At 49.2% G+C, this 18,179-nt stretch overlaps 2 protein-coding genes across 2 annotated transcripts in view; one reads left to right on the top strand and one right to left on the bottom strand.

The window, feature by feature from the left end:
- NFE2L1 (NFE2 like bZIP transcription factor 1) overlaps positions 1-9,592 on the top strand; it is a 34,476-nt gene extending 24,884 nt beyond the window's left edge. The window contains exon 9 of the transcript XR_012156407.2: positions 8,761-9,592. The gene's annotated coding sequence lies outside the window, so the exon portion shown is untranslated. The remainder of the gene's footprint in view (positions 1-8,760) is intronic.
- On the bottom strand, positions 168-17,652 carry CBX1 (chromobox 1). Its single transcript, XM_073326133.2, has 5 exons — positions 17,421-17,652; positions 4,188-4,363; positions 3,297-3,474; positions 2,255-2,349; positions 168-1,626 (listed from the first exon to the last, which is right to left on the bottom strand). The coding sequence occupies exons 2-5, from the start codon at positions 4,325-4,327 to the stop codon at positions 1,482-1,484; spliced, it is 558 nt and encodes a 185-aa protein (XP_073182234.1). The 5' UTR covers positions 4,328-4,363; positions 17,421-17,652; the 3' UTR covers positions 168-1,481.
- Between the last annotated feature and the right edge of the window lie 527 nt (positions 17,653-18,179).

Raw genomic sequence — 18,179 nt, 5'->3', positions numbered from 1 at the left:
GCACGGGCCTATCACCCCTGCTGCGTCAGTGATCCAGTCCTGTTGAGAGCGGACATCTGCAGCAACATGTTCACTCCTCTCCATTAACTGCTCTACGCCTTGCGATCGACTCACACAACAACAGCTGCAGAAGGGAGCAAGTTAAAGAGAGAAAGTAAAAATCGGGATTATAAATCTAAAATTTTATTGAGACAAAAAACGGACAGAGCTTGGTATGAAGTTAAAATCCAAACACTTACTTTACATTTAAACAATGTTTTCACAGAAACCTAAACACATGCTTTTAAAAAAAGGTTTGTACAATGCAGTTCTAGATACATATCACCCTACAAGGAGGTGCCAGGAGCCTGTAGGAGCTCATGACTCCAGACATTAAATATTTCAGTATTTTTAATAAATCCGTTTGATTAAAAAAATGTCAGCAGAGCAACAGAGCTGGCTCCAGTGCTGAAGTTTGGGCTTGAAAAACAAATCACTTGTTAGGGGAGGATTTTGAAATGATTTCACCTCCCTCTCACATTACACTAATAGGATTAAAAACAGGGAGGAACATGTTATCACATACATACATACATACATACAGAGAATAAAGGGGTTCCCAATGCTGCCAGCTGGACAGAATCCAATTGGGGTTGAAACAAAATCAAATAGAAATCAGAACTTTCTATTTCCCTAATTTCACAAAATAGCACCTTAACGCAAAGGGGGTAGAAGGCTTTTAAGGGGTTATCAATTCCCTCCCCATTCCCCACCCTCTCACTTACAATGCACAAGTCAGTTCTGTTTGGAGACACTACTAATTACAGGCTTGCATCTTTGCCGGTGCCTCCCCCCCTTTGCTCCCAGTAACATTGCTCTAGGGATTGAGGATTTGGACATTCACAGCTTCAGTCTCATACCATTGTCCCTCCCCCTAGTCCTATTACCAATACTTGGGGTTTTAAGTTAATAAAGATGTTTATAAAAGAGGATTCTGGTCATGGATCTGGAACACTGTCAACCGTTTCCCCCCCACCCCATTAAAAAGACCCACCCCACCTCAAACTGATACACCAGTAATAGCAAAAAGAAAAAAACCTACACACATGCTACGTTGTAAAAATGCAGAGTTAACACTATTGGGAAGAAGGCTGTGGGTTGCTGAGATGGTCTTTGAAGAACAAGCAGTATTCATCTGCTCTCCCTTTCCCCAGCCTACCCAGCACCAGCGGAAGGGGCTTTCACTTCCTCTCCAGAAAGCTGCAGAACAGACAGCCTTGAAACACATCTCCCCCTCCCCCTCATGTCAGGCTGGTTTGAAGCTGGACACTGGCATGGGGCTGCACAGAACACTCGGGCAGCTGCAGGGCACAGACACCATACTGCCTCTTCAAAGGGCATCTTCTCAAGCCACCTCTCCGCTAAGTAGAGCTGCATTCTCTCACTGTCGCTCCAACCCACAGTCTGATCTTGATACAAAGGTTGGCCAGAGCAGGTGTGGGTTAGTTCTTGTCCTCTTTCTTGTCGTCGTCTTCCGAGGGGTAAGAGTGCCATGTCAATCTCTCCTCATAGAACGAGATGACCACCTGGGGGCACTTGATGTTAGCTTCCTTTGCAGGGACCAGGTCAGCCTCATCAGAGTTCTTCCTACAGGGGGTTGGAAACAGGTGTCACTGGCGTAACCCAAGAGGCAGCAGGTAAGGAAGGCCTCAGCCAGATGGGTTTTCCAAGCAATGCTCCAAATGGCTGAGATGCAGGAAGCCCACCAAACAAGTTCAGGTGTAAGCTTGGGCTCAGCTGTTGGTTTGTAAGGGACCGTGGGGAGCAGGGGTCAAAGCTGCAGCCCCGGCCCCGCATCTCATCTGCAGTACGCAACACCAAGCAAGACAAGTAGCTCCCACCTCCGGCCACAGCTGGGGCTGAACAGACCTCGATTTCCCCTGCCCCAGTGGCCCAACCCTGTTTGGCACAGCTGACCAGGGAAGCAGTGTCCGACGTGGCTCTATTCCAGACACGGAACTGGAGGCCAGCACCATCAAGCCATACCCTCCTCTCCCCAAGCTTGTGCCTGTGGCAGAGATCTTAAGAATCCCAGAATCCCAAGGGTCCTACCTGTTGGCAGCAAATCCACGTTAGCCTCAGCGCCGAGGGTCAAGTCAGGCGGCAGCACCACCGTGAGATTTCTCAGGCCAGCGAGCAGAGACTCCCCAGGTGCAGCTCCTTGCCTCTCTGGCACAGAGTAAGTGAAGAAAGTGACTGACACAGACACACTCACCATTTCATCAGGAACATGAGCTCCCCGCTGGAATCTGTGGCGCCGATAATCCGCTCAGGTTCAAACCCCCGGGCAAAGCCTCGTGGTTTCTCTGACTGAAAGACAAAGAGGGAAGTTTCTACTTGCTGTCCGGAGGGGCGGGAGGGAGGGCGGGAGACAGACTAGGTGGGCCTCAGGCCTGTGCCTGCAGAAAACTGAATGGGCTATGAAAGCTGAACTCTCCTAGCACCACGAGGGGATCCTGCCAGGTCAGGTCTGAGGTGCAGCCGTGGTGCTTACCTCCTTGCGGCCCATGATGTGGAACAAAGGACCTGATCTCCCAGGCTGGGGTCCTACGAAGTTCTGAGACCTTGCTTGCCAGCCTCCTCCTGGCACCAGCCAAGATGTTCATTCATCAGCCCAGGAGGAGGAAGCCAGACTGGGGGCGTTGTCTGGGACAGCGGGGCCCTTTTCTGGTTCCTTGTCCATATCTGGCAGAGTCCACCAACCCTTTGGGGGCAGGGGAAACTGTCCAGGGTTCTCTGTTCTCTGCTCCCCCTCGTTCCCTTGTTTTGACCTAATAACCTGCACCACTGTCCCCGTTGTGCATTTTTTTATCCCCTGTAGTCAGTGATGACCTGAGGTCAGTGGGGGGCGGTGGACTCTGCCCACCATTCCAGGAGGGCACCTCAGCTTCGCCCTAAGCACTGCCCCAGATTTATCAGCTGGCCGCTGGCTCAGAAGGTGAGGCTTGATCTCTAACTGCCGTCACGCCAACAGAGACGGGGAGATGAGAAAGGATGTTTTTGCTCGCCTAAGGATTTTAAAGCACCTCACAGACACAATTAGCCTCTCTGTGGGGTTGGTGACTATTATCATCTCCAATTTACAGCAGGGAAGTGGCGGGGCGGGTCACAGGCTGTCAGCAGCAGGGCTGCAAATAGAACCCGAGGGGCCTGGCTCCCTGTCCTCGGCTCTAACTACTACACACTAGTGATGAATCCAGGAACAAGTCTTCATGGATAGGGGATGGGAAGGTTCTCCTCTCGTAGTCCTGCCTCACCTCTTCCTTTTTCTTCTTTGGTTTGCTCTCCTCCCCTCTGTCCTCTGTGTCAGATTCAGCTTTGCGTTTGCTCCCCTCCGATTTCTCACTCTCATGTGCGGTTTTCTGGGACTGGAGAAACTCTGCAATGAGGTCGGGGCAGTCGAGATTCTCCTCCGGCTCCCACGTGTTATCCTCGCTGAAATCAAAGGAGACAGCTTGCTCTCACTACTACAGCCTGTGGCTCAGGCCAGTGAAGGGACGCCCTGGACACAGGGCCACAGAGATGCTACCAGAGCCGTAGCTGTCTACACCCTGTCTACAGCCTTAGCTGTGTTCTGGGTACCCTGATCTGGAAGGGAGGAGGCTGAGTTGTAGAAGCTGAAGCCTCTCACAGACTTGCCCTGATGGGTAGGTGTGACCCATTTCTATACCAGCCCACATGCACTTCACTCACAAGTTCAGACTTGGCTTTGTAGGGACAGGAAGGGGAATCCTTTAAGGCAATGTCTCCCCCACTCCTCCCACGTACACCGAACTGGATTGACCATCCAGATCAGAGAGGAAGGAGGGGCTGGGGACTGCCATGGCCTGTGAACAGCCCATCCCAAAGGCTCCTTATGGAGAAAGGAAGTGGGACATTCTTGCTCCCCCAGTCGGACTGGCACTCTCTCACTGTAGTTGAATGTCTTAATCATCACCATCCCCCTACAAAGCAGGGCAGGGCAATTATCCCCATTTTATACATGGGGAACTGACGCAAAAAGAGGCTATGTGACTTGCCCAAGGTCACACAGGGAGTCTGTACTGGAGCAGGGAAATGAACCCGGGTCTTCCAAGCCCCAGACTGACACCCTAACCACTGTCAGCACAAGGAGGGATCACAGACTGGGATGCAACCTCTCCACTTACTCTGAGAAGCCTTTCCACTTCAGCAGATACTCCACTTTGCCTTTCACCACTCGCCGGTCTAGGACTTTCTCCACCACATATTCCTCCTCTTCTTCCTCTAAGACCTCCTCCACTTTCTTCTTGTTCTGCTTTTTTCCCATTGTGCTGGCCAGTTTTTCAGCTTAAGGGCGACGCTGCTAAAGTGGGGAGACACACACACAAGTCAGGGCGGGGAAAGCTGCAATACAAGGAGGCAGAGCCCAGGACACTAATGCTGCCTTCTAAAAGAGAAAAAGAAACATATGTAAAAAGCCTCGGAGAGTTGGAGCGAGATTGGCCAGCAGAATAATCTGGCTCATCTAAGATCAGATGCTTCCCATTGGATAATGCTATTAAACAGATACATGTTGATCCAGCCTCCTCTCCACGCGGAACAGTCCATACCCTCCCCCCGCCCCCCCAGCCCTCAGTTTCCATCTCTTATCCTATCAAATTCAAGCTTCCCATCACCTTCAAGGCCCTATGGGATCTCTGCAACACATGCCCGCCCCCACCCAATTCCCTGACCTCATGGTACCTGCCACCATACCAGCCTGTGTGTGGAGCAGTGTCCCAGTCCCTATCTGCATAGCGCTCTGAGTTTTCCGCCTTACAAAGTGCCCACACTCGGGATATCCCTGCTCCATTCTCACTGCTGACTCCCAAAACCTGCCTTTTTGTGAAATAGCCTCCTACATCTTGCTTCATTTTATTCTCCTATCTAGGAATTTCTATTCCCTACCCCCACTTTGACATTACTTGATTTATTTTCAAAACCTACCCGTGAGGCAGGGAAATATCCCCATTTTATTAATGGGAAACCGAGGCACAGGGACTAAGCGATTTGCCCAAGGTCACACAGGGAGTCTGTGGCAGAGCCAGAAACAGAACCCAGGTCACCTGACTCCAGTGCCTGGCATTGGCCACTGTGGGAAGACAGGACACTGGGCTAGATGGACCTTTGGTCTGACCCAGTCTGGCTGTTCTTTATGTTTGCCTTATTCATATGACCAGCCTTCCTCCCTTCATCTACCTAATTCAACTCCCTTTTTGCAAAGTTCTGTGCTGCATAAAGCATCTCCAAACAATGTAGTAGTAGGAGAACGGCACATGGCAGATAACAGAATTGCTTCTTCTCCAAGGTAACCTCAAGCCACATTCCCTGATAATCAACTACCCCCCTTTCATTTATTATACGCAAACAGGGAGGGGACTAGCTCATGCACACCCTGGGATATAGCTCCCCTACCCAAGATATGGGTGTCACCCATCTGCACCAGTAGTTTCAGTAAGAGATTCTCCGTTTAAATCCAGTGACTATTAGGAAGCAGTGGAGAGGGCATGGGAGGGAAAGATACTGGTTCACTGTGTGGCCTCCAGCTAGTTCTTTTGATGCAGTTTCCTCATCAGTAAAGGGAATGTAATAATGAGCAGATACTCTGGCTTGTTTCCTCTCCACACCAGGAAAGTCTGCAGCAAGCAAGGCACACCCATGCCAAGCGTCAGTCTGACCCTGCTAGTGAGCCAAACTAATTGCTCTCCTAACTGACACGATACACAGGGAGCATAAGAGTACCACAGCCCCACAAACACCTCCAGCTCACACTGGGTCTCAGTGCTGCAACTCACGCAGTAGGGACCTCTCCCCACCATTCCCAGGCATCAAGACTCCCCCAACATAGATCTGGACTCCGAGAATGGAAAAGCCCCCTGATAACCCAGCCTCTATTCTCCCTGCAATTCAGGCATTTCTGGTATGAGCAATCAGTGGAATTCTGAGCCACCAAGGATACTTGGTCCCAGTTATTAGCTGCACTCACATTCTAGCATTACACCAGGGCAGCATGGTCCAGCTGACACGGTGGATGCCCCCAGTATTAACTGCAGAGTAGGTAGGTCTTGGGGATCTGCATTGTTGGGAGAGGAGGTCAGAAAGCTAAAGCAAGTAAGTCTTTGGTCACTAATACTGTGTGAGGGAGATAGGCATTATTATTCCCACATCACAGACGGGGAAAAGAGGCACAAAGAGGTGAAGTTACCTGCCCTGCATGTCACAGCAATCTTGTTGCAGGGCTGAGAGAATGCAGATCTCTTGACTCCCAGTCCTGTATCTTAACCGCTAGATCATGCTTCCAGCAGGAACTGTTCTTTTCTAATCAACCAGAACAGTGTGTGTAGCTGGCTAGAGTTTTTGCAGCCTAAATGCCAGGGAACAATTTCTGAACAGTCCCGATGAAAGGAATCTTGCCAAGCAAATGACTACAGAGCAGGTCAGACATGTCACCTGTCAAGAGACAATTTTTTCCAGCTGAAGCCATTTTGACTTGCATGTGAGAAACTTCAGCTGGCAAAAATTTTGCGAGTTTGGGTTAGCTTGAAAAGCAGAAAATTAAAAGAGAATCTTGTAGCCTGTGGGTCATCCCTCTGCACTGAGGGAGATGGTTTAACAGCTAAATAATGGTTTTTGAACCCCAACATTCGAGAGAGATGGGTACAATTCCACATTGTTCAAGGCTGCACAGCTGTCATGCAATTAACAAGAGACACAAGGTGGGTGGCGTAATATCTTTTATTGGACCAAAAGAGACAAGCTTTCGAGCCACACAGAGATCTTCTTCAATTGACAAGACTCTCTGAAGTGGGAGGCACAGGCATGGGCCAAACAGATCTCATTATGGGCACTGTAATTCAGACTCACCAAAAGTCATCTCTCCTAGAGAAGGCACCCTGCCTGGGCTCCCTATTGTATCGCTTCCAGATGCTCTAAGTGCAGTGAGGGGCTTGGAAAGGCAGGGCCTCTGAGGGCTTCTCCCTTTGGCAGATGCTGTAACTCACGTTTATCTGTCTTGGACCCTGTGACTGAATCTCTCAAACTGATCTCAGCATGTAAGTTCCACCAGCTGCTCAATTCTGGACCATTCACTTGTCACTCAGTGCTCCACGCCTGCACCGCAGGCCTTCTGCTGGAGCTGGGTTTTGCTGGAAGACAGACTTTAAATCCAAGTGACCCGCACACAACAGGCAACCTTCCCTTTGTGCCCTGCTTTGGACAGAGGCATCAGGAAACGCCTTCCACACAGTCTGGGCTTCAGACATCCTCAGAGGTCAGTCATTTCCTGACAGGGGAGATTCCCAGATACCTGCCCCTAGGTGGCAATCTGCCTTAGTGCGGAAAGCCCTGTGCCATTTATGAGCAGGGCGTTCACAGGATTAGCAACGGAATCCAGACCAGGTGAAGCCATTACTCTGATTGCTGTTCAGTGACCTTGGAGCCAGTCAGGGGGTCTCAATGTAGTTTCAAGTGACTAAGTGTCCCACATCACAAGTAGAGCTGGGCAAACAACTGAGTTTTTGGTTTGCTGGCACTTCCGAAAATACTTAGTAAACTAACACTCTGAACGTTGCGAAAAGTGTTGGTGAATTAAAAAAATACATTTTGGGTCGAACAAACATCATTCAACCCAAAATGCTTTGTTCTGTGTATTCATAGAATCTCAGGGTTGGAAGGGACCTCAGGAGGTCATCTAGTCCAACCCCCTGCTCAAAGCAGGACCAATCCCCAATTTCTGCCCCAGATCCCTAAATAGCCCCCTTAAGGATTGAACTCACAACCCTGGGATTAGCAGGCCAATGCTCAAACCACTGAGCTATCCCTCCCCCACATGCTGGATTCTTAGAGGGCTAGAGTCACACAATGGCCAGAGGAAGAGGTGGTGCCCTTCTTCTAACATCTAGCACAGTGATTAAGGCACCCACCTGGGATGTGAGAGACCCAGGTTTAATTCCCCCGCGCTGCCTGATGTGGAGAAGAGATTTGAATTTAGCTCTCCCACATCGTAGGAGAGTGCCCTAGTCACCGGGCTGTGGAATATTCTGACGACACTCCCGCCGTGCCCCCCCCCCCCCCCAATTTCTGCTATTGAAGCTGTTCAAATTTGTATAAATAATTAAATAGCCACTGGAGCAAAGACTTACAGCGGGGCAAGAATGACTATCAGCTTGGTGGTCAGGGCAGTCACCTACTATGTGGGAGACCCAAACTCAAGCCCCCTACTCCAATGACTGTTGATACAAAGTGGAACGGATTCAAGAGGCGACAAAGAAATCCACATCAGGATATCCCACAGCCCAGTAACTAGGGCACTCTCCTGCAACTTGGGAGACCAGAGTTCAAATCCCTTCTCCACATCAGGCAGAAGGGGAAACTGAACCCAGGTTTGCCACATTACAAGTGAGCACCCTAACCACTGAGCTAAAAGATGGGAGGGCACCCCCTCCCAGCCCATATTTTATGAACAGTGCCTAAATCCTGAAAAGAGGGTGTGGCTGAAACTATTTGGTGAATTTACATCAAACTTGCAAATACTTCTCACGAGAAACCGCATTTTTGATTAATGAACTCTGTGCAAAAACTTCTGCCCAAATCAAATTTCACACCCGCCCCTTCGCCCCCCCCATCCCAACTAGCACTAACCAGCCCCCTTGTTGACAGCCTCAGCAGTGGGATCAGAGATTGAACTGGCTGTGAAGATTATACTATCCTCTCCCGCTACAGGTGGCTCCTGCAGATCAAGGTTGAGGACCGGCTAGTGTGGTGGCAGCTTGCTCTGCTTATGCCTGCGCTGTTGTGGACACAGGGCTTTGGTCTCCACCTTTGGTCAAAACTAAATTCATCTAACATATTAAACAAAAGAGGGGAGAATCCCAAGATGGGCAGCGTGCTGACAATTTCTCCCACAGCAGTCCTAGGTGCAAGTGACTAACAGAGACAAGACTTTCCTCTAGATGAGCACTCCTGCCTTCCAATTAAGGATCCCACATTAAATGTAGCTCAATCACGGATTTAACGCCAGGGTATTCAGGCCTGACCCAGCAAGGTGCTGAGCCCTCCAACACAGACTGGGTCCAATAGGAGCCGAGGGCATTCAGTGTCTCACTCATCAGGGATGGCTGGAAAGCTGAAGTGGCATTTTAAAAAGCAACCTTAGAAAAAACACATCAAGAGAGAGAAATGAGGCTGCTGCCTTCTGAACTCCTGGGTTTAAATACACTCTGACAGGGTCTTTAATCAGATGCCAGACAGAGGCAAACCCAAAGCAGCAAGACTCCGGGTTGCCTGTGGACTTGCTGTTGATGGAGGCCAGGCTGCTTGGCACCACATCACTACAACAATGCACAGACTCCGACCACCAACATCTAATCCCCCAGAAGGAGCCAGCAATGCAGCAGGAAACCGAGGGCTCAGGTTTCACTTGCAGAGGCTCTAGAATTCTCTAGCAGATTCTCAGGCGGGAGCGTAATACTCCATCCCCTACAGCAAAAATGCAGAGGGGTGCCAGGAAGGGAGGCAATGAATAGTCTGGTTTCAGAGTAGCAGCCCTGTTAGTCTGTATTCGCAAAAAGAAAAGGAGGACTTGTGGCACCTTAGAGACTAATAGTCTGTGACACTGCTGGTAAAAGGAGAACTCCAAGAGGCTCCATGCCTCAGCAAGGGCACCTGATAAGGTTGGAGGGAGACAACCGCCACTTCTGGAAAGCCCCCTGTGACGGTGCACTCCATATATTTTATCAATCTCTCTGGTCACGCAATCACAGACATGAAGGTCGCTATCTTAAAACAAAAAAACTTCAAATCCAGACTCCAGCGAGAAACTGCTGAATTGGAATTCATTTGCAAATTGGATACTATTAATTTAGGCTTAAATAGAGACTGGGAGTGGCTAAGTCATTATGCAAGGTAGCCTGTTTCCTCTTGTTTTTCCCTACCCCCCCCCCCCAGATGTTCTGGTTTAACTTGGATTTAAACTTGAAGAGTGGTCAGTTTGGATGAGCTATTACCAGCAGGAGAGTGAGTTTGTGTGTGTATGGGGGTGGGGTGGATGTGAGAAAACCTGGATTTGTGCAGGAAATAGCCCAACTTGATTGTCATGCACATTGTGTAAAGAGTTGTCACTTTGGATGGGCTATCACCAGCAGGAGAGTGAATTTGTGTGGGGGGGGTGGAGGGTGAGAAAACCTGGATTTGTGCTGGAAATGGCCCACCTGATGATCACTTTAGATAAGCTATTACCAGCAGGACAGTGGGGTGGGAGGAGGTATTGTTTCATATTCTCTGTGTATATATAAAGCCTGCTGCAGTTTCCACGATATGCATCTGAGGAAGTGAGCTGTAGCTCATGAAAGCTTATGCTCTAATAAATTGGTTAGTCTCTAAGGTGCCACAAGTACTCCTTTTCTTTATGCTTATGAGTGTAATTATGATGTAACTGGAATACACTTTATGCAAAAGATCTCTTGTAATGTATCATTACAAAGGTTATAACCCACTGAATATATTCCTCCTATTTGTATGCATGTATCATTCTTGTATCTGAAGCTAGAAATATGAAGAATAACTCTGAGGTCCTATTGTAATTATGCAAAGTGTGAGCCATTGATGGTGGTTTAGAATCTTGATGGCTCCCATTGACTAGGACAATTGGCTGTAACTGACAGGTTTCAGAGGAGCAGCCCTGTTAGTCTGTGTTCGCAAAAAGAAAAGGAGGACTTGTGGCACCTTAGAGACTAACCAATTAATTTTCATGAAGTTGATAGATTTCCACTCCATGCGCTAAATGCAGTTTAGTCTCTAAGGTGCCACAAGTACTCCTTTTCTTTTTGGTTGTAAATGGTTTATTTACCTGCAAGCCTCCCTGTGTAGGACTGGGGGGGGGGGTGCGGGGTGTCTTACAGTGACATGTGACCATGTCACATGATACTGGAATCCATCTTAAATCTGGTACTTTTCCATTTAGAAGGAAGGGTGGGGATCCAGAGAAACAAAAGATTCCCACTTCGTGCCAAAGCTATAAAAGGGGGTGTAGCAGGACAAAGGGGGCTGCCAGTCATGAGAAAACCCGTGCTTACCACCTGAGATGTCTGCTGGAACTAACAAGGACTGTACCAAAGGAAAGGATTGGGCCCAGAAAAAAGACTAGGAAAGACTCTAGTCTGTGAAAGAAGCTTATCGGAATATCTGAGGGTGAGATATTTATTACCTATAATGAGTTTCTTAATATATTAGGCTTAGACTTGTGTGGTTTTGCTTTATTTTGCTTGGTGACTTTGTTCTGTCTGTTATTACTTGAAACCACTTAAATCCTAGTTTTTATACTTAATAAAATCACTTGTTTTATTAATAAACCCAGAGTAAGTGATTAATACCTGGGGGAGCAAACATCTCTCTCTATCATTGCATATCTCTCTATCAGTGTTATAGAGGGTCGACAATTTATGAATTTGCCCTGTATAAGCTTTATACAGAGTGAAATGGATTTATTTGGGGTTTGGATTCCATTGGGAACGGGGTGTCTGGGTGCTGGAGGCAGGTAACCTGCTGAGCTGTTTTCAGTTTAGTCTGCAGCTTTGGGGGCATGGACCAGACCCTGGGTCTGTGCTGCAGCAGGCTAGCGTGTCTGGCTCAACAAGACAGAGTTCTGGAAGTCCCAAGCTGGCAGGGAAAACCAGCTCAGAGGTAATTTCAGCACATCAGGTGACAGTCCCAAGGGGATCTCTGTGACGGAACCCGTCACACCCCCAATATGACCAGTGATGAGGAAGTTGACCTACTTGAATACAGTTTGGATCTCGGGGAGCCTGTCTCTCTCTGCAAGGGACCCACGTTTTTCACCATGGGTCTAATGAATTTCAGTCACAGATGCTGCAGAATGTGGCTAATGCTTGGAGACAGAGCTTGTTTTTCATAAAGCATCTAATATTCAGCTAGGGAGATCATTCAGCTGGCTCTGTGGTCTAGGATCCTGTCTACGGCAACTGGATCATGGACTCTGCATTAACACAGTACAGTCCCTATGTAACATGCTGTGGACCAGCACAGATGAGACCAAACCATGGGGCAGCCTCACTTTGAACTGAGACAGGGGGCTCTGTACTGTGAGATAGCTGTCTGGTGACTGTGTGAGTTTAAGAAGATTGCCAGTGGATTGTGCTGTTAGTCAAGGAGCACTGTGACTGCTCCTGCAGAGACCCTGAAACAAGGAGGGACGGGGAGAAAGAGCAAAAGAAATAAGGAGACAGTGAAGAACAGCGGGCAAAAAAGAGGACAGCCAGAAACCAGAGAATGGTGATGGGTTCTAACATCCCTCAGATTGCAAACAGCATGGGAGGCAGAGAACTACACTATGGAAAGGTCAGGCTGCTGTGATCCAGCTCCTGGGCAAAAGACTGGCAGGGGTGACTTGATGGAGAAGCCACAAGCACTGCAAGGAAGGCCCAACATCTACCAAACAAGGGAGGGAGCAACAACATACTGATCAGCAAGAGGTAAGTGGATATAATCTCCAGGCCATAAGGTGACTCTCATGTACCCTTGTTAGAGCTTTGAACTGTCTTGGGTCTGTTCCTCTGATGCCAGCTGCTATCAGGAGAGAAATACTTGCCTGTTTCAAATTACGAGGATTCAGATTATCCGCAAGATTTTATTTTTTTAAATCCATGCAGTGAGTAGGTTCTCACATTAGCGCATGCATTTATTAGATCTTTGTGGTTCTCGGATTGGTTTTGGTAAACTTGAAACTAACTCACGGAGATTAGAGCCTAAAAATTCAGCTTTCAAATGATGAAGTTTGTGCCACACAGAGAGAGAATGCTCCATCCCGTTAAAGGCCCCCTTACCTCCCTTTGCTCCAAAGAGGTTTGTGTCAAGGGCAAACCCTGACATTCACATGCAGGGTCTGTTCTGGGTGGCATGCGGAGAGGCTGTTCCTTTTGGAATAGTTCCTACGCTAGAAACTGCATCTGGCTTTGCCAGAGTTGCTCTCAACAGCCTGCATCCAGTAGGATGCTCTGGGCAGATACATGGCCTGGCTACAGCTTCCAGTTCCAATCTGTTCTTACACACACTGCATATATTGTCCTTCCTACTCTGAAAGATGAATAAATCAGTGTTTTTTGCTGTAATAAAATGACGGACCCTGTTGAAGTTTGAGAGAGGAGAGACTGAAGACCCCAGTGATGGTACAAACTCCGAGCATGCACTACCCAAAGAGTAATCAAACAAAGGGCTTGTCTAAATTTAAAATGCTACAGTGGCATGTTCTCCCATCAGCAAAGGTAATCCATCTCCCCAAGGGACGGTAGTTAGATTAATGGAAGAATTCTTTCATCGACCTAGTGCTGTCTACATGGGGGCTCAGGTCAGTTTAACCATGCCGCCCAGGGGTGTGGATTTCTCACACCCCTGAGCAACACAATTATGCCAACCTAATTTTCTACTGTAGACCAGCTCTAAAGTAAGGAGTGCTGTTGAGAAGCTGTGCTGTTTCCAATGAGATTCTGACCTTAATGGCACAGAGCCTTTGGTGACTCCTAGAGTATGTCAGCAGTCACAGAAATTAATGAACCAACAAGTGTCCACAGCACTAGAAAACAAGTTACCACAGCACCAGACACAAGAAGTGCTAATTGGCTTCCTTATAGGCAGTCTCAGCAGAGAGGAATGAATGGACATTGAGACTGAGCCATTTTCACCCCTACATGTCAGGAGTGATGCACCAATTAAGGGTTCTTTGATCTCCCAGGTCATCAAGCAAACAGATTTCATCAGCATGATGTTCATTCACACAAAGTTACAGTTGGAAGAGATACCAGGTCACTTTTCCCATCCCCATGGCTAGTACAAGATATTTCCCCCCGCATTTTTCTGGGGAAATTGGTCCCATCTGACCAGGCTGATTGCTAGGCTATTCTACTCTAAGCAGACCTCACATTTAGGATGTTCTTCCTAATATTCACTTTCAGTTCTCTTTTGCTTATTGTCTGGAAAACAGCCAACTTTGCATTAAAGATATTTTCTGACCCAAGACCAAAAAGGACTTAAATGCTAACAATTCCCTCACTGGACCATCTTAAACACCAGCATTTGGAATAAGGTGGAATTCTTTATAAAGGATAAAGCAGAACATTGGAAAGAGAGAGAAGAGCTTCATGTCAGCAGTTAAAGGGAAAATCCAAGACACATTAAACCACTTGAAAAGAATTCAAACTCCAGTAAAAGGCAACAAGGAAAGAGGCCCAGCACAAAGTATATACAAAAGCCTCCTTTATTGCGACAAGAATAGCAGACAGAGGGGTAAGAGCCAGAATCTGGCAACACTGCAGAGAACACACGTTACTGCATGGCCTTCTGCAGAGCAGCATCCAGGTAGTGAGAGAATTATAAAACAAGCCCGAGAAAAAGCAAACAAAAGTGCTGAATGGAGCATCAACCTCTTTAGCTGCAAAATGTGCGGACTTTAGAGGAAGGTAAGTTCTACATAGTGTCCTTCTAGTATGTCAGATGCATTTGTAAAGACTTCAATAGCTTTAAGATAGAAGGCTAAGCCAGCATAACACGAGGACCCAGAGATCTATTTCCTTTTGAATACACTCAGTCTAACTCTACTGACTCAGAGAATTAAGAGTTAAGTGCAACTTTGATGCTCTGTAACTTGAAATATTTCCCCCAATTCCCCTTCCCAAATTTGGTTAGGATCACACCCCTCTTTGAGGTCTATGAACATGCCAAGTTTATTCAGCATTTGCCAGGAAAAGACAGCATGCGTATTTCTTTTAAGTGGGAACAAGTGTATTAAGTTTTCCACCCTCCAAACCTGAGCACAACTGAGAAACTTTCACTCAGACTTTCCAGAAATATTAGCCTGAGCTGAGATGAAGCAAGATGAAAGCTCGATGGAGAATTTGGGAGAGCTATAAGTGACTGAGCATGGCCTGTCACTCTCAGCTATGACTACATTCACAACTCACATGGGAAGCGTACCTCTGAAGTTACGGAAATCTGCGCAAGGGAACAAGAGATTAAGGAAAAGTCTTGTCTGCCTGGCTGGGCTTTCTAGGTTCTATCTGCATGAGGAGGAAGCAGAGAGAAGACAGAAGTATTTTTACACTCTCTCCTCTAATCAGGGAAATGCTACCAGAGGCAGGGCACAGACTTGATTACTCATTTTTAGTAAAGACAGATTTAGCATGTGGCGATGCTGCTCAAAATGGCATAAGATTCCCAACTGCCTAGTGCCTGCAGGACAATGCAAACCTCCCTTCCCATAAACATATACCTTTTTACTCAACTTTTTCCAATCAACACTAGTGCTTTCAGGACACAGAAAGGCAGTGTTGGGATAGAAATCTTTTTTCAGCACACACGCTCCTTTTGCCTGTGTTACTAGCACATGAAAACTGAGACTGGTTACTGCCTTTATTCACTTGCAATCTCTGCTAGTTATTCTTGCATTTCATTTTGGGAGGACAGTGAAACACTAGACTGTCTTGTCAGTTTCTAGTCAGTTTCACTGCACAGCTCTCTAGCACTAACACAAGGCTGTGATGTTTGGTTTGCAAACCTGGGCAGGGGCTCTTTAATCCAAACAAATCCAAGATTCGTAGAATCTTTCTAAGTTAGTTATGTTTTTTAAAACTATTTTTATTTTAATTAATAAAACTTACATTTAGAACCTGAACAACCTAGCAGTCTCTTTATCTTACCCACTGGATTTTGTGGTCACAGGACACATGCCTCTCATCTGCAGCTCCACTGTCCCCAACACTCCCAGCACAATTCCACCATCTCCAGGCCCCCAGGATAGCTCTCACCTCCCCAACTGACACCCTTGGTACAGCTTCACCAAGCTCCAGTTTTCGGATCAGCTCCAGTCTCTCCTCTCCCCTCCCCCCTTTAACACACACAAGATCTTTTGGAGCAGCTCCAATTCTGCACAAATCTCAGTGCTTCCCTAGGTCACCCTGGTGCAGCTCCATCCACACCTTCCTCTTCACCAGGCACACTAGTGCAACTCCAGCATCTCCTGTTCAAATATCCCCAATACTCCTGGTGCAACTCCATAGTTTCATTCTCTCCCCTTCTTCAGTTTTACTATCACCCCAACCGTGGCACTCTCGAGATGAACAGGGGTCCACACCAGGTCTCTGCCCCATCCTCACCTCCCCCAGTGCAGCTTCATCTCCCCTTACCCTGGTCCCCCTCTTGGGTGCAGCTCCTGCTCTACACGCCCCATTGTTCCCATTATGAACGCAGCTTCATGTTCGGTGCCCTCATCCTGTCTCTTCAGTGCAGCTCCATCTCCACGTGTCCCTTCCTCAAGACCCATTTCCACTGCTGCTCTGTTCTGTCCCCCCAAAAGTTCCATATCCACCATCCCCATCAGACAGCCCTTGGTGCAGCTCTATCTCCCCCCCATTCCCTAGGACCTCCCTGGGGTAGAAGCTCTTTTGCCACACCTAGCTTCTGGAGAGGTCATGGTGCAGCTGGATCTTACGCCCTTTCCCACAGCTCCTACTGCTCCATTATAGCCACACAACTCCCACCCAGGTGGTCCCCCCTTCTGTGACGCTCCATCTTCCCCCATGCATACATCCTCACCCCCCCCATGACCCCAGGTGCAGCCACGCCCCCGTCACCCCTCCAAGCCCCACAATCCCACCTCCCCAAAGACCTCTGATGTAGCTCTCCTCCCCAGCCAATCCCAGCTCCCCACGGTCTCCCCTTGAAGCTCATCACACCCCCATCTAATCCTAGCTCTATAATGTTTCCACGCATCTCCCCCGCCACCAAGTCCCAGATTCCCCATTACCCTCCCCATGCAGCTCCCCCTCCCAAATCCCAGCTCCCCCGCAGACCACGAACGCAACTCTCCTTCCCCCTCCCCAACCCCAACTACAAAAGGACCCCCTGCAGCTCCCCCTCCCCACCCAAATCCAGCTCCCCACCAACCCCCCCCAGCAGCTTCATACCCTCGTTTAATCCTAGTTCCACAACAATCTCCCCTGCAACTGCCCCCCCCCATCTCATGGCGCTCCCCTGGCTTCCTCCCCTTCCCCTCCCAGTCCTAGCACCCCCCCTGCAACCCCCCCACCCGGTTTCCCCTCACCACAACTCTCAGGACACCCCCTGGCTTCCCCCCCCCCAGTCTCAACACACCCCCTGGCTCCCCCTCCCTATCTCCACCCCAGCCCCCCCCTCCCGTCCCAGCGTGCGCGCGCGCGCCTCCTGCAGCTCCCCCTCCCCCACCAGCCCCAGCGCGCGCCCCCAGCCCCTGCAGCTCGTCCCGTCCGCGCGCAACCCCCCGCGCGGCTCCCCTCAACCCAGCCCCCCCCCCGCGCGGCGCGGCTCCGTCCCCGCCCCCCCGCGGGGCCCCCGCTCACTTTTCACAGCCTCGCCAACGATGCCCGGGGGGAAAGGGAGCCGTGGGGGCGGAGGCTGCGCGCTGCGGCGGCCGGGCCGAGCTGAGGCGGTGGAGGTCGGCGGGGAACCGTAACCGTCGGCGCCGCGCCACAGGCCTGGCCGCTCGCGATCCGCCCTCCGCCAAACAAAAGAGCCCAGCAACCCCCTGTACCCGCCGAGCGCACCGCGCCTGCGCGGCGACCCCCCGCCTCCCGCGGCACGATGGGACGTGAAGTTCCCCGTGGACTACAGCTCCCAGCAGGCTCTGCGGCGAACCTTTCGCCGCGCTGCCTGCTGGGTGTGGTAGTCCGGGGCGGGGCTTGGACAAGCCTTGGGACTACAACACCCCCTTGCTCACCTTGCACAACCAACGGGACCCGAGCGAGGCAGTGCAGCACAAGAGCCCGCCCGCAGCGCACACTGTGTTGCCAACTCTTCCCTTTTTAAATAGCATGGGGTCAAAATTAATGACCACAAAAGCCTTCAAAGGAATATTTCAGGATTCAAGCCAAACTCTTAACTAGTAGAGGTCATGAGATTTTCTTAAAGCTCTAGCTCCAGGAGGCAGGTGATTAGGGGAGAATCAGATTTAATTCAGAAAGGAAATTTCTACCTTCATGGTTAGGAAGAATAGTGCGAAAACATGACCCCGTAAGAACACAGGAATCGCCAGAGTGGATCAGACTCAAGGCCTATTTAGCCCACATCCTGTCTCTGACAGTGGCTGGTACAAGATGCTT

This window comes from Lepidochelys kempii, chromosome 27 (genome assembly GCF_965140285.1).
Source record: "Lepidochelys kempii isolate rLepKem1 chromosome 27, rLepKem1.hap1, whole genome shotgun sequence".
Taxonomy (NCBI): Eukaryota; Metazoa; Chordata; order Testudines; family Cheloniidae; genus Lepidochelys; species Lepidochelys kempii.
Note: the sequence above shows the minus strand (reverse complement) of the source record. Positions and strands in the feature narration are given on the sequence as shown.

Excerpts from the sequence above, each read along its gene's own strand:
- CBX1 (XM_073326133.2), bottom strand. The coding sequence starts at position 4,327 with ATGGGAAAAAAGCAGAACAAGAAGAAAGTGGAGGAGGTCTTAGAGGAA. Across the intron at positions 2,350-3,296 it reads CAAAGAAGAAAAAGGAAGAG|TCAGAGAAACCACGAGGCTT; the intron begins GTGAGGCAGGAC and ends TTTGTCTTTCAG. Across the intron at positions 1,627-2,254 it reads CTCATGTTCCTGATGAAATG|GAAGAACTCTGATGAGGCTG; the intron begins GTGAGTGTGTCT and ends AACCCCCTGTAG.